At 39.3% G+C, this 19,252-nt stretch overlaps 1 protein-coding gene and 1 long non-coding RNA gene across 4 annotated transcripts; one reads left to right on the forward strand and one right to left on the reverse strand.

The window, feature by feature from the left end:
- Window positions 1–339: 339 nt before the first annotated feature.
- On the reverse strand, window positions 340–18,771 carry zc3h7ba (zinc finger CCCH-type containing 7Ba). 3 transcript variants are annotated; one of them, XM_038695119.1, is made up of 23 exons: window positions 18,522–18,771; window positions 17,108–17,175; window positions 16,928–16,964; window positions 16,199–16,396; window positions 14,207–14,371; window positions 13,793–13,873; window positions 13,311–13,370; window positions 12,999–13,053; window positions 12,665–12,837; window positions 10,826–11,414; window positions 10,243–10,304; window positions 10,057–10,150; window positions 9,540–9,701; window positions 7,229–7,434; window positions 6,599–6,699; window positions 6,292–6,473; window positions 5,264–5,349; window positions 4,715–4,872; window positions 4,402–4,507; window positions 4,058–4,166; window positions 3,043–3,179; window positions 2,737–2,906; window positions 340–1,175 (listed from the first exon to the last, which is right to left on the reverse strand). In XM_038695119.1, exons 2-23 carry the CDS (start codon window positions 17,164–17,166, stop codon window positions 995–997), a joined length of 3,171 nt encoding a protein of 1,056 aa, XP_038551047.1. In that variant the 5' UTR covers window positions 17,167–17,175; window positions 18,522–18,771; the 3' UTR covers window positions 340–994. The 3 variants fall into 3 exon arrangements, with proteins under 3 accessions (XP_038551047.1, XP_038551053.1, XP_038551042.1); XM_038695125.1 differs by having other exon boundaries at window positions 995–1,175; window positions 4,715–4,869; XM_038695114.1 differs by lacking the exon at window positions 18,522–18,771 and adding an exon at window positions 17,386–18,480 and having other exon boundaries at window positions 995–1,175.
- LOC119884866 lies at window positions 6,397–9,656 on the forward strand. The gene is made up of 3 exons (XR_005441098.1): window positions 6,397–6,534; window positions 7,677–7,777; window positions 9,532–9,656. It is a non-coding gene; the product is annotated as an uncharacterized LOC119884866 (long non-coding RNA).
- Window positions 18,772–19,252: the final 481 nt, after the last annotated feature.

Genomic DNA, 19,252 nt, shown 5'->3' on the forward strand with positions numbered 1-19,252 from the left:
AAAGTACTTCATGTAGAACATTGCCCCCTCACACACAGTGTGTTTGAACGTTGTAGCTGGTTGAGCTAATTTGAACTATTCTATACACTTTTTTGAATGTAAAATCTTAAGTAACTTGTAATAGCTGTTATTAATGTGTATTGGTGTTAAAAAGTAAATATGTCTCTCTGAATTGTAGTGGAGTCGAAGTATAAACTAGTATGCAAATAAATTACTCAAGTAAATTACATGTACCTAAAAATCTGTACCTGGGAAACACTCAACCACCATGACCTTTTTAATATTATTATTTCTATATTATTCTCATCATTGGGTATTTATAGCTATGTAAACTGGAGAAACAGTGATTCACGTGATTTACTTCTCATTTAGTTAATCAATGAACACAACTGTAAGACAAAATAATTTGGCCAATATGGCAATAATTGCCTTGTGTGATGAATATATGACCCAGAATAACACACATATGCTCCACATAGAAATACAAAAAGTTGAGTCATACCACCAAAAACACATCTTCACTTGTTACAAATCATAACGGAACATACCAAATTTTTTTGTGTTAAATGTTGAGAAATCTTTGGGGACTTTTTTAATGCATAGTTAAGACTTTGAACAGCCTCTTAATGGACAGAAAAGAACCAAACAGATGTCACATGGGTCATGTTTGGTTATATATGAAGGCATTATGAATAATCTGAGATGAATGGCACAAACATGAGCCTTACTTTCACAGCACTATTTTTTTTTTACTGACGTTTCAGCTGAACAGAAAATACAAATAGCTCTGAAAAAAATACAATGTTAGAAGAAATTAAAATATCTACCAGTTTAAAGTAAATAGTATTTGGCATGTTTGGGAAGGCAAATACATTACACCTTACATTCCAAGTGATGTTTTGGTAAATTGTACACACTGCTTATGTGACCACATCACCTGCTGATTTTGGTTTTGAAATTCTAGTTTGGCAGTCTCACAAAGTCAAAAAAAATCTTAATCCTGAAGTAGAAAGTTGAACTTCCCAAAGTCAAACTCATCAGGCATGATGAGCATGTCTTCCCTAGCTCTGGCCAGCTTTCGTCGCAGAAAATCCCGTCTTTCGGTCCACTCCTGGAGCTCCTCCTTGCTGTGGGCGTAGTCACAGCTCACACCGTCAGGACAGCTGCCACCCAACCTGTCGAACATTAACGCAATGCAAAATGTTTGATCTGAGCCCAACATGGACATTTAGTATTATAGCCTTATAAAGCTGAAATCACTAACGTGTTAGCAAACAGTTGGTTTTTACACATCCAGCAGATGCAGAGCATCACCTGCACTTATTTGGCTTTTAGCTTTGTTTTGGTCTCCACTAACTCATAACTAACACACACACACACACACAAAAAAAGCCTGCATTTCTTATGAGTGAACCAAAAAGGTAAATTTACATTTGGGCTGTAAAACAAAACAATGACCTAAAAGATGCTCTGTGGAAGTGAGGGGAACTTCAGAGTTTGTCATAATTCTATTCAGTAGATATTTATCTAATAGTTAAAATAATAATAAAATCTCCTGGACCAAAGTCAAAAGTTTAAACTGCCAAAAGTTTAGTCAGAAACAGTACAAGTAGGACTGGGCGAAATGGCCAAAAATGTTATCACGGGGCGCCGATTAGGTACAAAGGCTGAGTCCTTGACTCAGCAGCCTGGGTTTGAGTCCGACCCGTGGCCCTTTGCTGCCTGTCGTCCCCTTTCGCTCTCCCACGTTTCCCGTCTTATCTCAAATAAAGTTTTCAATATCGATTAAAAACTTGTTTCCCCAGGTCATCTCAGGGTCAATTGCTGAGCTAAAGTAAGCCAAAGGTGACAGCCAGTGACTCTCCAAAACAGTAGGTCAGACTCTGTACTCCCCTCCGCCTGCTTGGTCAAGTGACTGACGCAGCTATTTTGATCAGTATGCACTGCTATCAATTTGCAAGGTAACCAAAGGTCGAAATTATCTTTATTTGGTTTCATTACAGACAGACCGACTGGCTCTATGTAGAAAGTTTTGCATGTGGCTTGAATGAACAAATATCCAATATAATCTTCACACATGGAAATGTGGTAGTCCATATGATTTCCAACAACTTTCAGTATAAATCTGAAGACAGATCATTTTTTTGTGAAATGAACAGATCAAGACTAAAGCCCCGCTTTACACCACTAGTGCCTATTTATGTTGCATTGGCCCAACTCTACAGTGGCCAAATGCAGCTGACAAGTCTACTATTGGAAGTAGTTAGAAATATTGGCAAAAGCTGTGGAGAATATTTTTTGTTAAAGGTCCTCCCTAGTTTTACAGTTTCAACTCTGTTTTACTTGTGGCCACAGCCATCTTCACTAATGCGTGTGTTATCTGGGTATGGTCAGAAGTGTGCTCTGTTGCACCTTTAATCACGCACAACAGTGATGTCACAGTGCACTCGCACACCTGGAGTACAGACAGTGAAGAGAGGGAGGAAAGGCAGGAGAGAGAGGGGATGACATGCAACAAAGGACCCGAGCTAGATTTGAGTGCATTTCTTTTTCACTGCAGAAAGGTGATGAGTCGACCCCCTGTAGGTGAGCAAAACTGATTTTCAAGGGTTAGGTTACTCTTTAAGTTTTGTGGGCTGTGTATGTGATTCAGACCAACAACACACCAATGCTGGATCCCTAACCAGGTGACTTCAACTGACTGAATCCAACAACTTAATCAGGAAAAGATCTTACTTGGGGCAGAGTTCAAAGCATGTCCCAGGGAAACGGTAGCTCCACGTCAGCGCTTCATCTTCTCCCTCACAGCTGAACACTCTGTCCTTGTGCTTCTCAGAGGAGATGTGCTGTTGCCACTGCCTTATACTGTTACTGTGCTTACCGCACAGACGGCAGTGAAAACCACTCTGAAATACAGAAACGAAGCATCATGGTCATAACTCTTATAGACACATAGTCAGGAAACACAAGTTTTAGTTTGGTGCCAGTGCAGCTATTTTTGGTCTTTGACATTACTGAACCATAAAGCAAATGTATACCCACCATTGGTTCAGCATAGTCAGTTGGCATGACGATATATTTCTCTTCTGGGACGGGCTGGGTGAGCATGGCTCCATCTGCCTGGTGGTTGTGGGCGATTAATTTAAGCCACATGTCATATATCTGCTGCATGTCCCGCACTACAGACAAAAATATACACCTTTTATTACTCTGAGGATGCTCACCGAAGTCCGACAACAAATCAAGGCCCAAAAGACTGAGCGCAGTGCTCTTCAAGTGAGATTTGTTTACAGATTTCTGCCCATTTTAACAACATTTCGAAGCCAAATGTGACCCAAGTTGAGGGAAACAGAGGGAGACAATGTATAATCACAATATACTCCACTAGATGCTGCTCTGTGACTTTGAATGCTGTGTGCGTGACTAATTTAAAAGCCGTCACTTAATGACACCCCTTAGCTGTGACTTCGGGCATGTTCACACTGGTATAAAAGGGTGCGTTGCCTATCAGTCTTAAGCTGATGATCCACGGGGCAAATTTTAGAGCAATGTTGCTAGGCAATCTTGTTGGTGGCAAGTCCGACTATGTTTTGAACGGATAGCGGCGGTGCAGGGAGGGTGGCGGAGTGGCGGGAGAAGGGGATTATGGTAGTAATCTTTACTCATTACCATTGACAGCAACATTGCCCAGCACCATTGCTCTAAAAGTTGCTCTGTGTATCATCAGCTTTCGAGTATTATTCACTTCACAATCATAAGTAAATTGCATTTAATATTAAACAGAAAATAGACATTCCTATTATGCCATCGTGAGGTCAAAGTTTTGTTTATGACCAAATACCTGCAAAACTAATGACATTCTCATCAGCCTCAGTAGTACTTTGTTTTGTGCAAATTAGCAAATGTTTGAATGCTAACATGCTATAATAAGAGATCAAACATCGTACTGCACCAATTTTGATTTATTTTTTAAAACTGTCCATCGTGGATCCAACATTGCAGGAGTGCAACCTAAATCAGTGAAGTACTGTTTTAAGGCATTACTTTAATAACTTACAGTCATTATTCTTCATATACGTCCACATCTCCTTCTCCTCCTGGCTGTGAGCAAAGGTGCATTTCCCAGTGTAGTTACATTTCCGTTTCGCCAAAATCTGTGTACATATCTGCCAGGAGAAAACTTGTTTAACACAGATCATAATGTGCAGCACAAGCGTTCAAGAAACACCTTAATCAGCACCAACAGGAACACTTTTAGACAAATTTAGTCTTTAAAGTGCAAAATACACAGAACATAGTTAACATGAAAAGGCAAGAAATATCTGTCAGTGATGAATCGGAGTGCTTGGTTGAAACTACTTGTTATATTAAAGTGCATAAGAGCAGAGGAAGCACACCTACATCATAGTGTGCAGGGAAGTTCTTGGCATGTGGTAGTGGTCGGACCTGAACCCATTTGCTTCTCTCCAAGGACTTCACCAGTAGTGCCCATCTCTCTTTAGTCCACCTGAAGATGAAAACACAAGGAGAAGATGACAGAGGCTGAAAATGAGACAGCTGCTAGACCCAGACAGGACGCAGAAAATGTGTGTATATATATATATATATATATATATATATATATATATATATATATATATATATATATATATATATATATATATATATATATATATATATATATATATATATATATATATATAATTGTACTCACGCGTGCCTGGCCTTGGCAGTGCAGTACTTGAGGGTTTTGTCCGGTTCACTGATCAGGCCGTCCCGCCAGCACTGAGCACAGGCAAACTTCATGTTCATGTTCATACTCTTCCCAACTCCTTCTCTAGTTTTGCTTCCACCACGTCCAGAAGACAACTGCTTAATATTAAATGATTGACAAAGATAAGAGTTATATTTCATTTAACTTTCATCTGCCATAATCAAATACAAAATAATCTCAAAGATTAGCACATTTTCAAACCAATAATTACACGGGTCTGTATGTACAAAGTGGTTACTGAGAGCACAGTACATTTAATTAATATTTATGATAAATGTGACAGTCCTTAGATAAAAAGCTCTGTAAATTACAAAAGGTGAAACATTCAGTCGACAGACATTAACTAGGCCAGCAGTGAGGTGGTTCAACATGTGGAAAGAACAAACAGATTTGTTCGGTGCACAAGTTGACCAAAAACCAAACAGGCAGGTCTATATGCAGGGGGAAAATTGTGTAGTTATAATAACAATGCTAAAAATGGTTCCTTACTCTATTTCCTTTGTGTTTGCTTGAGGTTTGCTCCTGCTTGTCATGATACTTTGTAGATATTTTCACAATCTCATCAGGGCTGATACCTGTAAACACAAAGCAACAGAAATAAAATTGCCACTCATTTTAAGAGAAACATTACAAGCTACCGCTGTCTTCTGGTTTCTACTCGAAAAACTGAAGTAGGATACTACTACAATGCCTAAACCAATTATTATTTTTACATCATTGAATCTCTGGATTTAATAACTGAAAAATAACTTGCAGCAGTATTAATAGTATTTGTTGATTTGTTTGGCCTCTTGAGGGCAGCGGTACAAACTGTTCTGACATGTCGCCTTAGTAAGTTGATATAGCTAACAAACATCCAGCAGATACAGAGCAACATCATCATGCATTAGGATTCATGTATCTGTCCACCTTATGAATGTCAATCCAATATTTATTCTCCTTTTAGCTCTGTTTTGGTCTCCACTCTAAGGGAAATGTCTGCCTCTTTAACTGCTACAAAATGTTCACCAGCTAGTAGCTAACTGTGACTGTATGTGCTGTTTTGTGTTGAGTAGGTAGAGTAAAGTGAGTTTATTTTGAGTTATTTTCTGTGGCTGCTGCTGAATACAGCTGCCTGCTGCTGCTGCTGCTGCTGCTTCTGGGAACGACACTGATGAGAGAGTCGAGAGTGAACCAAAATTGTAAAGTTGCAAAAAGTAAAACAGAAATGGTAATGAGTTTAAAAGGACACTAAAAAGCTCTGTGGAGCTGAGTCAATTAATGATTTGTTACTACGAGCCCCCCCTTTCACATTACCTATAGTCATTTGACCTGTTGTTAATATAAAAATATTGATTAGAGCAGCTTTAAAATGAATCGAATGTGTTTAGAGCTAATCCTGTTTCAATGAGCCATCTCACTGTAAATTGATTAGATTACACATCTTCAATGTTTTGATATTTTATTCCAGGGAACAAACAAAATACAAATTGCTCTTGATTCTACTATTTCCACTGCACGTGTCTGATGGACTGCACCTGTGTCCCGCTGCACTCTCCAGGTTTTGAGCTCTATGACGGAGTGGGCAAAATGGCAGTTGTCTTCTCTCTGGCAGCCATAACGGATGGCTTGGCGGCACAGATCCAAGTGGCACAGGACGCTCAGTGGACGGACCTTTCTGTAGTTCACACTGTGGGTCCTCACCACGAATGCCAGGCACCTGACAAGCCCAGAGGGAGAAATCAAAGTGTGTTTGAGAGAAAAACATGAGCGTTAAAGAGGTAGAGTGTGAGTAATGAGCGAGAACAAGAGGATGAGTGACACACATGTTGTAAACAAGCTCACTTGTTAGCATCAAAGGTGTGGCGAGCATCCAAGTTAGAGCATATGGTGTGATCGTCTTTGCAGCGTTTACTGATGATTCTAGGTTTACTGTCATAGCATTCCTGGAAAGACAGAGAGACAAAAATAAAAGAAAGCCAAGAAAAGGAGACCAACAACAGGACGTAAAGGAAGAAAGAAAGAAAAAGACACACTGAGACAAAGAGACACATTTCTAGACTAAGAGCATGGCTGTCCTTAAATGAATATTAATAATTAATTATGATGTAAAAAGAGTGTTGTGTAAATGTTAAGAGACAGACATCTTATTAAAGATTGTGCAACCTATATACCTCATTCTCATACAAAAACAATCAAACTGTGACAGCGACAACAGTAGTAGATTTCTGCAATTTAAAAAATGTATTTATTCGATATGTAATTTGGATATGTCATGGTTTGCCTTCCATAATTTAAGGGAGACCTGAGTACATAAAAAACATTATAGAAAACATAATATATGATAACATAAAAGAGAATAACAAAATATTTAAAAATACATATTCTTTAAGAGTAAAATTAAGTAAAACAAACATGACTTATATAAGTGTTTGACAATTATAATACTATGTAAAACTGTATGACCGCGCTAACCTGACAGAGGAACATGAACATGCCCTTGTTTTCCTGTAGAAGGCGTATGATGTTGATTACAGGGTCCATTTTGACAGCATCTGTTTCAAACAGCAGTTTTCTGTCCAGCGTCCCCTTCCTCTCCGCTGTCCAAACGTCAATCTCCAGCTGGTTATAGGCAAAATTGCAGTTCTCTTTGTACTGACAGTTCCCGAACTTCAGCAGCTCTGGACATACAATACAGAACACACTTTGTCACACGTCCACAGGAGGTTTTTATTTTCCTAGTTCTTGGTCAAACTTCATCATCGTTACCAGACAAAACAACAGTATCAAAAACTGTAAAATACTGAAAGTTGAAATCTGGTCAGATTCTTTCTCTTAACTTGTTCTTGGAGCCAGTATTTCCTCATTTAAAATTATACATTTTTAAAGATAATTTTTGGGGGCTTTTACCTTTATTTGATAGAAACCGAGGAAGAGAGACAGGAAATGTGGGAGAAAGAGAGAACGAGGGGGGATGACAAGGAGAAAAGAGCCATGGGCTGGACTCGAACCTGGGCTCTTGAGGTAAAGACTCAGCCTTGTACATGGTATGCACGCTCTACCAGATGCGCTAACGAGCGCCCTAAAGTTATAATTTTTACTGTATTTTATAGTTTGTATTATTGTATGACTGTTTGGGTTTGGAGAACTTAGTCTTTGTTTTCACAGAACAGTAAAAGCCAAAGAGTCTGCAGCCATGCTAGCGTCTCTGTGAAGCTGTACTTTGTTTCTGTCGAGTTTGAATGAAGTGTGTTTTACGATGAGATAACTAGACAATTAGTTTGGGGGGGGGGGGGGGGGATACATTTCAGAAAGTGTTTTTTTTTTCCCTTTCAGTTTAATAAGGAAAATATGCACACATCTCCCAGCTGAAACTATGGGGTAGTGATGTGTCAGTCATGAATGAGTCAGCTCTATGAGCAAACTCTTAAGTGAATGGTGGGAGCCAGCTGCCGCCTGAGAACCTTTAACATTAGGTATTATTATTATATGCCTAAAGTATCTCTTAGGCATCAGTACTGAAACTTAGATATCTGAAATAGGTCATATTATGCTTCTAGGCTTATTGCATTATGTCTTTTTTGTGCATGTATGGGTTTGCAGAGTGAAAAAGCCCAAAGTCCACCCTACAGGAAGTTACCATGTCCCACAGATAACACTGCTCTGGACTGCCCAAAAACAGCTCGATTGTTGTCCAGCCTTTTCTTCTGTAACCTATCTGCGTCACTATGTAACATGCATCAAAATGCTCGCCTGGCGGCTGTTATGGCAGAAAATTGTGTCCTCTTACATTTAATCTTTTATGTACATCTTTTAATATTATTATTATTATTATCACTATTATCATTATGGCTTATAGATATATATGTATTGTGTTTTTATTCTTAACCTCTCCTTCTTCTATACTCCTTATGTTAGTCCGTCCAATTTACTAGGGTTTAGGTCAGAGCCATGAGATTGTTTTGGTGTTTTCCCTCTCTTGTTGTTCCTCTCCTCTACTTGAATGTTCATTTCAAGGCTGGGAGAGGATCTCTACTCCCCAAAACACAGAAACATACACTGTGTAAATGATCATGCATCCCGAAGCCAGACGCCCGAAGCTACCCTAGGCAGCAGGTCTCTGGACTAGCTGTATATGTGTTTTAGTACTTCTATGTTTATTATCTTTTACTGATAAATTTAATAGCTACTTTATTGAAAAAACTAAACGATACCCAGCGTTATATCATGTGCAGAGCACACAGAGCCAGCTTATCAAACATCCTAAAATTTACATATACATTTTTGTCTGTAGCTATAGAACAAACATTTACATCTCACCAGTTACATCTGACCATGATCAGTTTAGACAAATAAAGATTTTTTTGTATTTTTTAGAACTGTTTTAATCTTTTATTCTGCACTGCCATTACCAGGTAGGAAAAAAAAGATTAAAGACTAAAAACTCTTTTAGCACATGTTAATCTACCTCAAATTAATTATACTGTGTATAATCATAAGCAGCTATGTTTAATTTATTGAAATGCTTATAAACATAAAGTTCAGTCTTATTCAGAAGTGACACCTGATAAACTGTAAGCATTATAATGCTAAAACGTACTGCAGGTGTGTTCTTTTCGGCATTACATACCGCACGGACACACACAAAACAAAGCAAACACTATGTTGTCATGATACATGCACTACACACATATGTTTAACCACAATAACAAGTAACAGACAGTGTATACCGATAAACCAGAAAATATAATGACATCAGTCGTCCATTTAATTTTCAGATCCTTACCCCTGCAAAGTACAAACGGCCCACTGAAGGAAGTATAGGCAGGAAGCGGCCGCACTCTGGTCCACTCTGAAGGACGATCTGCCTTTCGTCTACATAACAGAATGTCTCGCTCACAGCTGTGGACCAGGTCTGGCTTATGAACAAAACTACAAATCTTTTGACCTGAAAACGAAAAAGACTGAAGATATTCAACAGAACAATAAAGCAGGAATTCTTTTTGAATGTTTGTAAAGATCCAGTAATGGATTTTTGTAGCTTGTAAGACATTTTTTGTTATCTTAACTGGTGTATTCTGAATAGATTTTTGCATTTTGGTCAGGGCTTCACATTTTCACTAAGGTTTTTGCCCATTCAGCTACGTTAAGAGAAGGGATTCAGGATGCAGACCTGCCCAAAACAGGGAACATTAAAACGGCATTAAACTGCCTGCATAGTAAAACCATCACCAGTAACCGGATCATTATGATTTCTCGCTACACTAGAGTTAGTTTGAGACACAGTTGGACTGCTAGCATACCTTGCCGAGGGAAACAGGCAGAGCACGCCTGCAAGAACTCATGGGTGGCAGACAGGGGGTTAGAAGCTGCAACCAGCCCTTTGTAATTCCTCTCCTGTGTTGCCACAGTAAGAATAAGATTTCAGTTAATGTTAACAAAACAGGCTAAAATGGAGAAGGCAAGACAAGCCAGATAATCAGTCTTACTTTGTAGTTATTCTTTGGAGATCGCATTAATGTAGCTGCAGCACTGTGCGAGCCTGTGATACCTGAGGAGCAATGAGAGAAAGTAAATGAAAAAACTACTGTATGTATTTGTGTAATGTGTACACACACTTTGTAGTAAATGAGCTAAAACATGTACAAACGCCAGTATGGTCTTAAAAAAGGGGAGCACTAATAACCTGAAATTAAAATCTGGTGTCAGGCTTTACTGTATTTTGTTTATTCTCATTTCCCACTGTACCCTATATGCATCATAAAACAGATCTGCAGACGGTTCATGAAACAAACTGTAGGTCAGTAGTTAGAACCCACCTCCCCCCAAAAAAAATCTTAAAGTGAAAGGCAAAACAAAAAAAAGTTACACAAAATTAGTTTTCATTTTTTTCTTTTAAAATACTGCATACTTCCACTTTTTCAAGTGCTTCAAATGAAACAATGTGAGAACCAAAAAAACTCACTTGATGTTGATGATGCTCACAACTCAAGAGGCTACATTTTAAAAAGGCCACAAGGCCGAAAGGTTGGGAAACAATGCTGTGATAATGTTAACAATGTTCATAATTACCAGTTGAGCGGAAATCAGAGCATGAGTCCAGGGCTGTTCCCCCAAAGGAGATTGCTGGCAAAGCTGCCCCAACACCTTCCACTGAGGGAAACGAGTCCAGGGCATCAAGGGACTTGACCTGGTCCACAGCTTTCAGACCAAGCTTAGGGACAACACCACTCTGACCTCCTGGATCAGAGACAGTCTCCAGGGGATCTAGTTCATCTAGCAAATCATCAAGGGACTTGTTCCCGACGTCCAGTTCTATTTTGGACTTAGTCACAGCAGCAGCGGCACCTGGAGTCGTTTCCAAGAAGTCATCCAGGGAATCAAGGGCATCCAGTTCATCTAGCGCCACAGAGGTCACTCCCAGGTTTAGAGCATCTGTGCCACCAATTCCGGAGGGCGAGAGGTCGTCTAGAGCATCTAGTGTTGCAGGTGTGGTGCTGCACCCACCACCTGAAAAGGAGTCCAGGGTGTTGAGTGGGCTGACGGCCGAGCTGAAGAAGGCCGGGGGTAGCTGGGGTGTCGGGGCGGGCAGGATAAAAGGAACTGTGCATGGGGATGTGGAGGTCTTGTTGGGGACTGAGGATGCTGCCTGGGTGTGGGTCTGGAAAACAAGAAGACAATACCTGAATTAAATGAATATATTTGAAGGTGTTAATGAATGTTGGCTGACAATTGCCCTGCTATTGTCAGCCAACATTTATTATAACCATTAACAACATGATAAACAATTAACTTAATATGAGAAAGTACATCTACATAAAAGCTTTTATTTATGACATAATACACACACTTCAAGCTGCAACATCTAATCTAATGTTTTGACTCCGCAGCTTCACTCAGCTCTGCAGAGCTCTTTGTTTGGTTTAGCAAACAGGCAGCTGTTTCCAGTGGAAAAGCTCTAATAAACCTGCTGTACACAACTTTACCAGCACCAATGGCAAATAGACAAGACACTAGCTGGTGAAGAAAGTGGAACATCTAGCTGTTTAAGAGACAGTTTTTTCCCTCAAGAGTTGGTGGAGATTAACATAGACCATAAAAGGGAGTAAATAGTGGACAGAAACCTAACTCCAATCTAATGCTAATGTGTAAAGAGGCAACTGTTTGCGAACATGTCAGCATATCCACTTTCTATGGTACTAATGGCAATGATTGATAGGACTGATCGTTCAGTTTCCCACAGGTGGCAAAAAAAAAAAATTATTAATGCAGCTTTAAAGGAAAATGTACAACCTTGTTATCCTTTTTAGAGTCTGACCTCTTCTGTGTCTTTTTCTACTGGAGACAGATTTAATTTTTTCAATGAAAAACGCAAACAAATGTATATTATCTGGTTCATTCATGACCTTCATGTTTGTTTATATCTGTGGTCTTCTGGGTTTCATTTTCAATAACTCGCAGGCTGTTCAGGCTGTTTGTCAGCAGCTGTAGCTCAAAATATTAGATACTGGAACTTCCCACTCAGAACATTTCAACTGCATCAATAGGTAATAATAAAAACTTGTTTTTAGAAGAGACAAAAAGGAGAAAGAATGTTTTCAGCGATGGATTAGCTATCCAAAGTAAAATTCAACTATGACAAGTGAATGTGACATTCATTTCTGCCTGAAATGAATAAGAAAGTATGCACTTTGTTGCAAATGAGTTCAAACATGTTTTTCTTTGATGTTTGTTTTTCCATTCGATGTGTGAAATTCCCAAGAGTTGGACAATGTTCATGTATTATTACATGCTCTTCCACACCTTAAAGTTCAGTAATCGTCTACAACTATCGACACCTGCTTTCCATTATCAGTGAAAAAAGTTAAATAACTGGTCTGCAAGGACAAACACGTAACAAACAGTTATTACCTCAGTTGGCTCCTGCTCATTAGGGAAGCAGTCGAGCAGGCTGTCCAAGTCATCTCCCATCAGCTCAGAGTCCTCCAGAGTGTCCACCGTGTCAGGTACTTTGAAGACAGCGGGCTGGTGGCAGCTGGGAGTTGTGGAGGGACTTGACGGCTGAGACATGCTGGGAAAGCGGACTGAAGAGAACCAGGAGGGAATTTATTTAGATCTTACTTGTAATTGATTTTGTGAAATGTTTTCAAGAACTTAAATCATGAAAACAGATGTGGAGACACAAAACGTTAACTGTATGTTAACGCACCACAATTCAGATCAAGTCAAAGTCAAGAATTCACACCTGGAGCAAGGCCACTCAGAGGATTGGTACCGTTTCCTAAATGAGCACCAGATACCTGGAAGTGAGACGGGGGAAAAAAGTATAATCAAGCCCAAATAAAATAAATGTCTGAGAAGAGGATGAATAAAGGCTCTACAAGAACACATCTGCAAAACAGGAAAGCATGCATAATTACTGTTTCTGTGACATGAAATCACTGTCAGCTGAAACTTTTTTGCATTTAAGCAAACTAAAATGTGTCTGTTAGTAAATGTAAAAGTAAAATTTTATAAAATATATGGTAGTGAATGTTAGAGATAATATGGAACTTGCCATGATCGTTTCAGCTGTCATGTTTCCATTTGCGACACCTCTTGTGATAAGTGCGTCTTTCTGGGTAAGACAAGATAACAGACTGGATATAAGAAACAGGCTGAGGACTAAATAAGAACAAATCTGCACCATGTCTGCAATAGAGTTAGGCAATATGACGATGTGTACTGTGAGAAGATAGACAAACATTAAGAGATTTATCTGTATTTACCGTTGTAGCTATTTCTAATATTGCTGTATGCAACTAGACCATTGAATTGCATATTTAACTTACAGGATTTTGGCTTCAATGTGATAAAATAACATGATACTCATTGCATTCACTGGATAAGCAGCACCCAATAAATCAATGATTTATGTCAATATCACAATATAAACTGCATCCTATCTGACCATAATAGAGCTGAATACTTAGAAAACCCTTTAACACAATTCACTTGTATTCCTCAGTGAACAAAATAAAAATAAAAAAATTTACTAACCTTTGCGCTGACATAGGGTTTCCGATTTTTTAGTCCCAGGTGGACGGCCAGTTCCTGTGCAAGCTCATTCACCTGTTTGTCCTGTCAAGAGTTAAAACAGCAGAACAAATGAATCCAATGTAAAAGCTACAAGTCTGTGACATTTACCGTGTAGTGTAACCAACTTTCTTGAAACTGATAAACAAACACAATTTATCTTGTGCCTTGCATTTACTGTTCATATAACCAAAGCTAAAAAGAGGCACCCTAAATTTGTACACATTTTTGCAATCCACTCCATGATGAGAGAGAATTATGTTGTTGACCCAAAAAAATGAAAAATAAAATAAAATGATGGAGATTGTGTCACTGACTCAATGTCAAACTCCATCCATTATGAATGCTGTAAGACTCCCAATTCTCTCCTTCCTTTACCAGACGACTGATGAGCAGACAGTCGGTGGTGCAGTTGTAGGCCTCCCTGTACTTCCCAAGCTCCTTCAGACAAAGTGCCTTCCTGTACAGGGCCTTGGGGTTTTCCTTGCACTCTTTTAGTTTCAGAGCTCTGTTGCAGTCCTCCAGGGCTCGATGGTAATCCCCCTGTGGAAAATATAAGAGATGAACGCAAAGGACATGGTGAAAACAGTTCAAATGAGGAGCTTGCAAGTGAAGTAAGTGTGGTATGCAGGTTTAAGCTCAGTGACCTGGCACTGATGATAAACACATCTAAATGATTTAGTGCTGGTCAAATTCCTTTAGGGTTAGAGAACCAGATCGGTATTGTTTTTGGAAGCTGCTTCATAGATCAAGTGTGAAAAGTGGTGAGGACAGAAAGCCTCCTTTGTTGTAAATGACAAGTGACAGACTGAGTTTATAGTATCAATGAGTCCAAATACCTGTTGGAAAATGAGTGGACAACACTGTGAATCACACCCTTATATTTCTGAACTGCAGTTTCTCTTAATTTCTTCTCTTCCCATCGCCTTCTTAGCATGAGCTGAACCTATATTATTTGATTTACAGATAACGCTGCATTGTGTTTTGACTGAACGCACATGTAAAGGGTATTTCTTTCCTTTTTGTCACTTGCAGTACATCAGACACTGCTCCTGACTGTTGTAGGTCAAAGCTTTGGGTTTTCTCATTCCAGCTGTGGATTAAAATAGATATTTTCTTTTAAGAATATCAGATAAATTAACTATGGATAAAACCAGAAGTTTGATTTTTACATTTTTGTCTTCAACATACCACAGTGTTTTTGTCTTTTTTCACAACTGGGGATATGTATCTGTGTAGATTCTCGGTCAGCCGCATTAACCCTTCACTGCCTCAGTGGGGCTTGATGACAGTCTCAAAAAGGTTAGATATGGATATGACATGCATTGTCATTGCAATATACCTGCTAAAAATTATGTTTAGCATAATTTTTGCCACTTAACCATTTTAAACCATTTTAGCATGCTAACGTTTGCCAATTAGCACTAAACACAAAATACAGCTAATGGGAAAGTCATTAGTTTTGCAGATCTTTGGTCATAAACCAAAGTCCTGGACAAATTGAAATGTTGGAAAGATTAAGGGATTTCTAGAATTATTACAGTTCTTCCTGGGGGGAACCAAATGTCTAGACATTTCACTCTGAAACACAAATGTCAACATCATGGTGGCGCTAGAGCAAAAGTCAGGGGATCACCAGCGTCATTGGGATTCATCCTCTGGGAACCATGAATGACGCTACAAACTTTCATGGCTTTTCAATTTCTCCAATTGCTGTTGGGATATTTCAGTTTAGACCTGAGGAGTAAAATGTAATTACACTGTGGATGGAATATGTACTTGTCATGTCTTCTTCATAAAAGCATTATCTTAATACGAATGACAATCCTGTGCTCACTGCTCTGTACTATAATATAATAGTCTAAGATCTACTCCTCTCCCAGATTTCACTTGGCCTTCCCTTGAACCACACTAAAAACCTCCCTATTGCTTTTATCATTCATGATGGCCAAAAAAAAGAAAAGGAACAGAAAACAGAAGAATGAAACTTGAGATCACTTTTAAACTATAAGCCAGGTCTTTTAATACGAGGACTACCAGTACAACAGCCTTATGTTTTTGTGAAAAACACAAATTGCTCATTATTATTATTATTTGCATTTAAATGACATAATTGATATATTCAAAAATGTTTATGATTGTGTTTTTAAATGTAGCAACAAGAAACTCTAGAGGATTAACCACTGGATATTAAGAGATGGAATTTTTAATTCATCCAGTAATTACTATTGGTTGATCCACTTTTCATTTTCCAAAACAGCTGTCTACATCCTCACAAGAGTCTGTCTGAGGCGCTCTGACGCTCACTGAAATAGTGTACTGCGGAATGATGCGCCATCTCAGAAACATGCGGGACCAAATGTATCTCACCATACTGTGGTAGGTAGCAGCCCGGTTGATATACAGGCTCTCCAGCAAAACTTCAGAGATCTGGAGCTCCTCTGCTGCAGCGTAGCACGAGACATTCAAGCCTTCACTGAACTCTTTCACCGCCTGCTCCCAGTCTCCATCCCTGAACAAGGCGTTGCCCTCATCGAGCAGGTTGCACACTAACTTAGTCAGGAAGTCCTGGGAGGAGGGAGGGGGGAGAAGAGGTGAATTAGATGCTGATCCCAAAGACCTCAGGCCCTATCATGACTAAAGTAGTCACAATACGCCCCCACAGCTATGATCTCCCTTTTCATGTTTTGAGAAATGCCTTTTATCATTCTCGGAAGCCTAGAGATTAGCTTTTTATTAGCTTTAGTAGTCGCCTTACATAGGGATAACTGTGTCAGGAGGACTGATCACAGCAGCAAATATTGTGAGTCTTCAGACAGAATTGAAAAAAAAAAGTTTAAAAAACATTTAATACCTATGAGTAGAAATAAAATTGCCTCCAATAAGAGAATAGGCAAGTCGTTTATTTAACATGCAGCCAGAAATGAATGGAGCGGTGGCAGGAAAGAAAAGACAGAGCAGTGTAAGGACGACACACAACAGAAATCAAGAGCAACAGCTCCTGATGAAGGGATTTTCAATATCATCACAGGCATGAAACCAACAGTGAAGAAAAAGTGGAGACAGACATAACATTGTGTTTGTAATAACAGCTGGTACCTGGTAGCCCTCGGGCTCTGGATAAGCCAGGGAAGACCTAGAACACAAGATGTAAACTTGCTTAGAAAAGTCCTGAGACAGCTTAGTTATCAAGGATATGAGTCATTCAGGGCTGGGTAAGTTTCACTTTCCATCAGGTTGCCCTCATATAAAAAAATCAAATCAAAAAACACAACTCACTGTATAAATGTCAGAGCTTTGCTTATCTCCTCCTTGCGTTTCTGTCTGACAGGTTCCATGCTTGTTCACTGGGGAGAAGACAAAAAGACCACGGGTGGACTAGTAGCAAATACTGACTGACGTTGTTGACGATGCTGTGACTTTCTTGTGGCTACGCCCACTCCCATTAAAAGTATCAAAGTAAGAAACAATGACCTTTGTCACAATGCTGAAGTTGGCTTCAGATTTGCAGCTTCCAATTCTGTGTTAACAGGGTAGTTAAGGGAAATGTAACTTACATTGCTGAGCGATCGATCCTTGTGAGAGTGTGTTAGACATTTTAGGCAAAGCCTTAATGCTGCTTGAAAGCCAGTGTCGACCTTTATTCCATTTGTGAAAATGCAAAAATGGGACATTTCACTGTTTTTTCACATCTAGACCACACTAGACCAGGTACAGATAAAAAAAACAACTACTGGTCAAATCTGAATTAGATTATCCAAAAGAAGCCAGAGAGTCTGTAAGGCAAAATGTCAGATTTGTGAATCCTTTAGTCTTTAGTCTAAGAAATGCAAAACACTAGTGGCCTAGTCAACATGTCAACGCACTGTTGGTAGAATGGCTGCAGCACCTCGACTGACAGCTACATCCAAATAAAACCCAATGTTAACACTAATGCAATGGATTCAGCTCATTTTATGGCAGCTGTAACACTTACACGGGTTGGTTTAATCCGGTTTTACTCGATACCAAACAACAACAAATGCGTAACAGAACAAAAGCAGCCACCTCAGGCTGTTCATGTGTTGTGACTATAATGTTCGCACAAGCTGTAACAACCTTGCAATAATGCCTGAACTCTTCGGAGTCGGACTAAGGAGTGTTTTTCCTGTTCTAATTCTGCCGACATTGCCTGAATGCAGCATAAGTAGCAGGATACGAGATCGGTCGCTTTGGCGGGCACCCAGGTACGCCGTATAATAAAAATATACTACCTGAATAAAGGTTTCACAAATATGAAACTGTGTATTAAAGAATCTCTGAGATAATGTAGTCCAGATTTCACCAGACTAGGTACAGTGATTTTTGATCTGGACCTGGTCTAGTGTGGCCCAGATGAGGAAAAAACAGTGAAATGTCCCCCTTTTTTAAATTCACAAATTACATTTGGAAATCTGAAAGTGGGTTTTAGACAGCATTAACGCTTTAACGTTACCTAAAATATTTCGCAACAGTAAGAGGTGCAAAAAACGGAGGGTCTGTAATGTTAGCACACCACAGTAAGTTAAGTTACAAATCGTAAACTAGAGACAAGACAACACTGGTTCGTGTTGATTCTTTACGAATTAGTGATAACATCCAGCATGCAAACCCCTGATACTGCTTATGTTCGGGGCCATCATGGCGCGACTAGCCCAACTTCAGACACACCTACCTGATGAAGTGGGGAAGTTCATTGAACCGAAGCAAAGTTTAAAAGGGGGACATTTCGTGGCTGAGGGAGAAAGAGACGAAGAAAGTTTCAGCAGGTGAGAGGCCGTGCTGACGCTGATCAAAAGCGAGCCAGGAGAGAGGAGCCTGCTGAGGCTTCGTATCTGAATTCTCTGTCCCTGGTTAGGTTTCGATTCGCAGCAACACCAGTCCATCCACGAGCCAGCTGCAAACCTCCACACTGGCCCTTTAATGAAACTCAGAGCTTTCTGGCCCTGAGTACAGTCTTTCAGGCAGCACTTCCTGTGGACAAACCATTAACCCCACCTACAACTTCTTCTGCAAGCTCTGCACTACAGTCACACACAATTTAAAAAATAACACAAACATATAAATAGGTAAATACAATTAAACAAAATGTATTTACATTCAAGCGGTTAAAAAAATCAAGTTTCTACTTAAAATAAATAATTAGAATTAATATATTCATATTTCAAACTCTGCATGGACGACAATACATTTCCTCAAAGAGAAACTTTATAGGATTCCCAAACTTTAATGAGTGATGACTGGGAGAGCCCTGTGTTTAAAGGACCACTAAACATTAAGTACAGCTGAGGCTGGTGGGAATATTATTGGTTTAGTAGGAATTTAGACATGAGAATAGGACAAACTGAAACTTTGACCTAATGATGGGACTAATGATTGTTGATGGCATTGAGGAATAGAATAAAG

Source organism: Micropterus salmoides, unplaced genomic scaffold, assembly GCF_014851395.1.
Source record: "Micropterus salmoides isolate LMB-PRFRI ecotype aquatic unplaced genomic scaffold, ASM1485139v1 Ms_hic_scaffold_10, whole genome shotgun sequence".
Taxonomy (NCBI): domain Eukaryota; kingdom Metazoa; phylum Chordata; class Actinopteri; order Centrarchiformes; family Centrarchidae; genus Micropterus; species Micropterus salmoides.

Excerpts from the sequence above, each read along its gene's own strand:
- zc3h7ba (XM_038695119.1), bottom strand. The coding sequence starts at position 17,166 with ATGGAACCTGTCAGACAGAAACGCAAGGAGGAGATAAGCAAAGCTCTG. Across the intron at positions 13,371-13,792 it reads AACCCTATGTCAGCGCAAAG|AAAGACGCACTTATCACAAG; the intron begins GTTAGTAAATTT and ends TGTCTTACCCAG. Across the intron at positions 6,700-7,228 it reads TGTTCATGTTCCTCTGTCAG|GAATGCTATGACAGTAAACC; the intron begins GTTAGCGCGGTC and ends CTGTCTTTCCAG.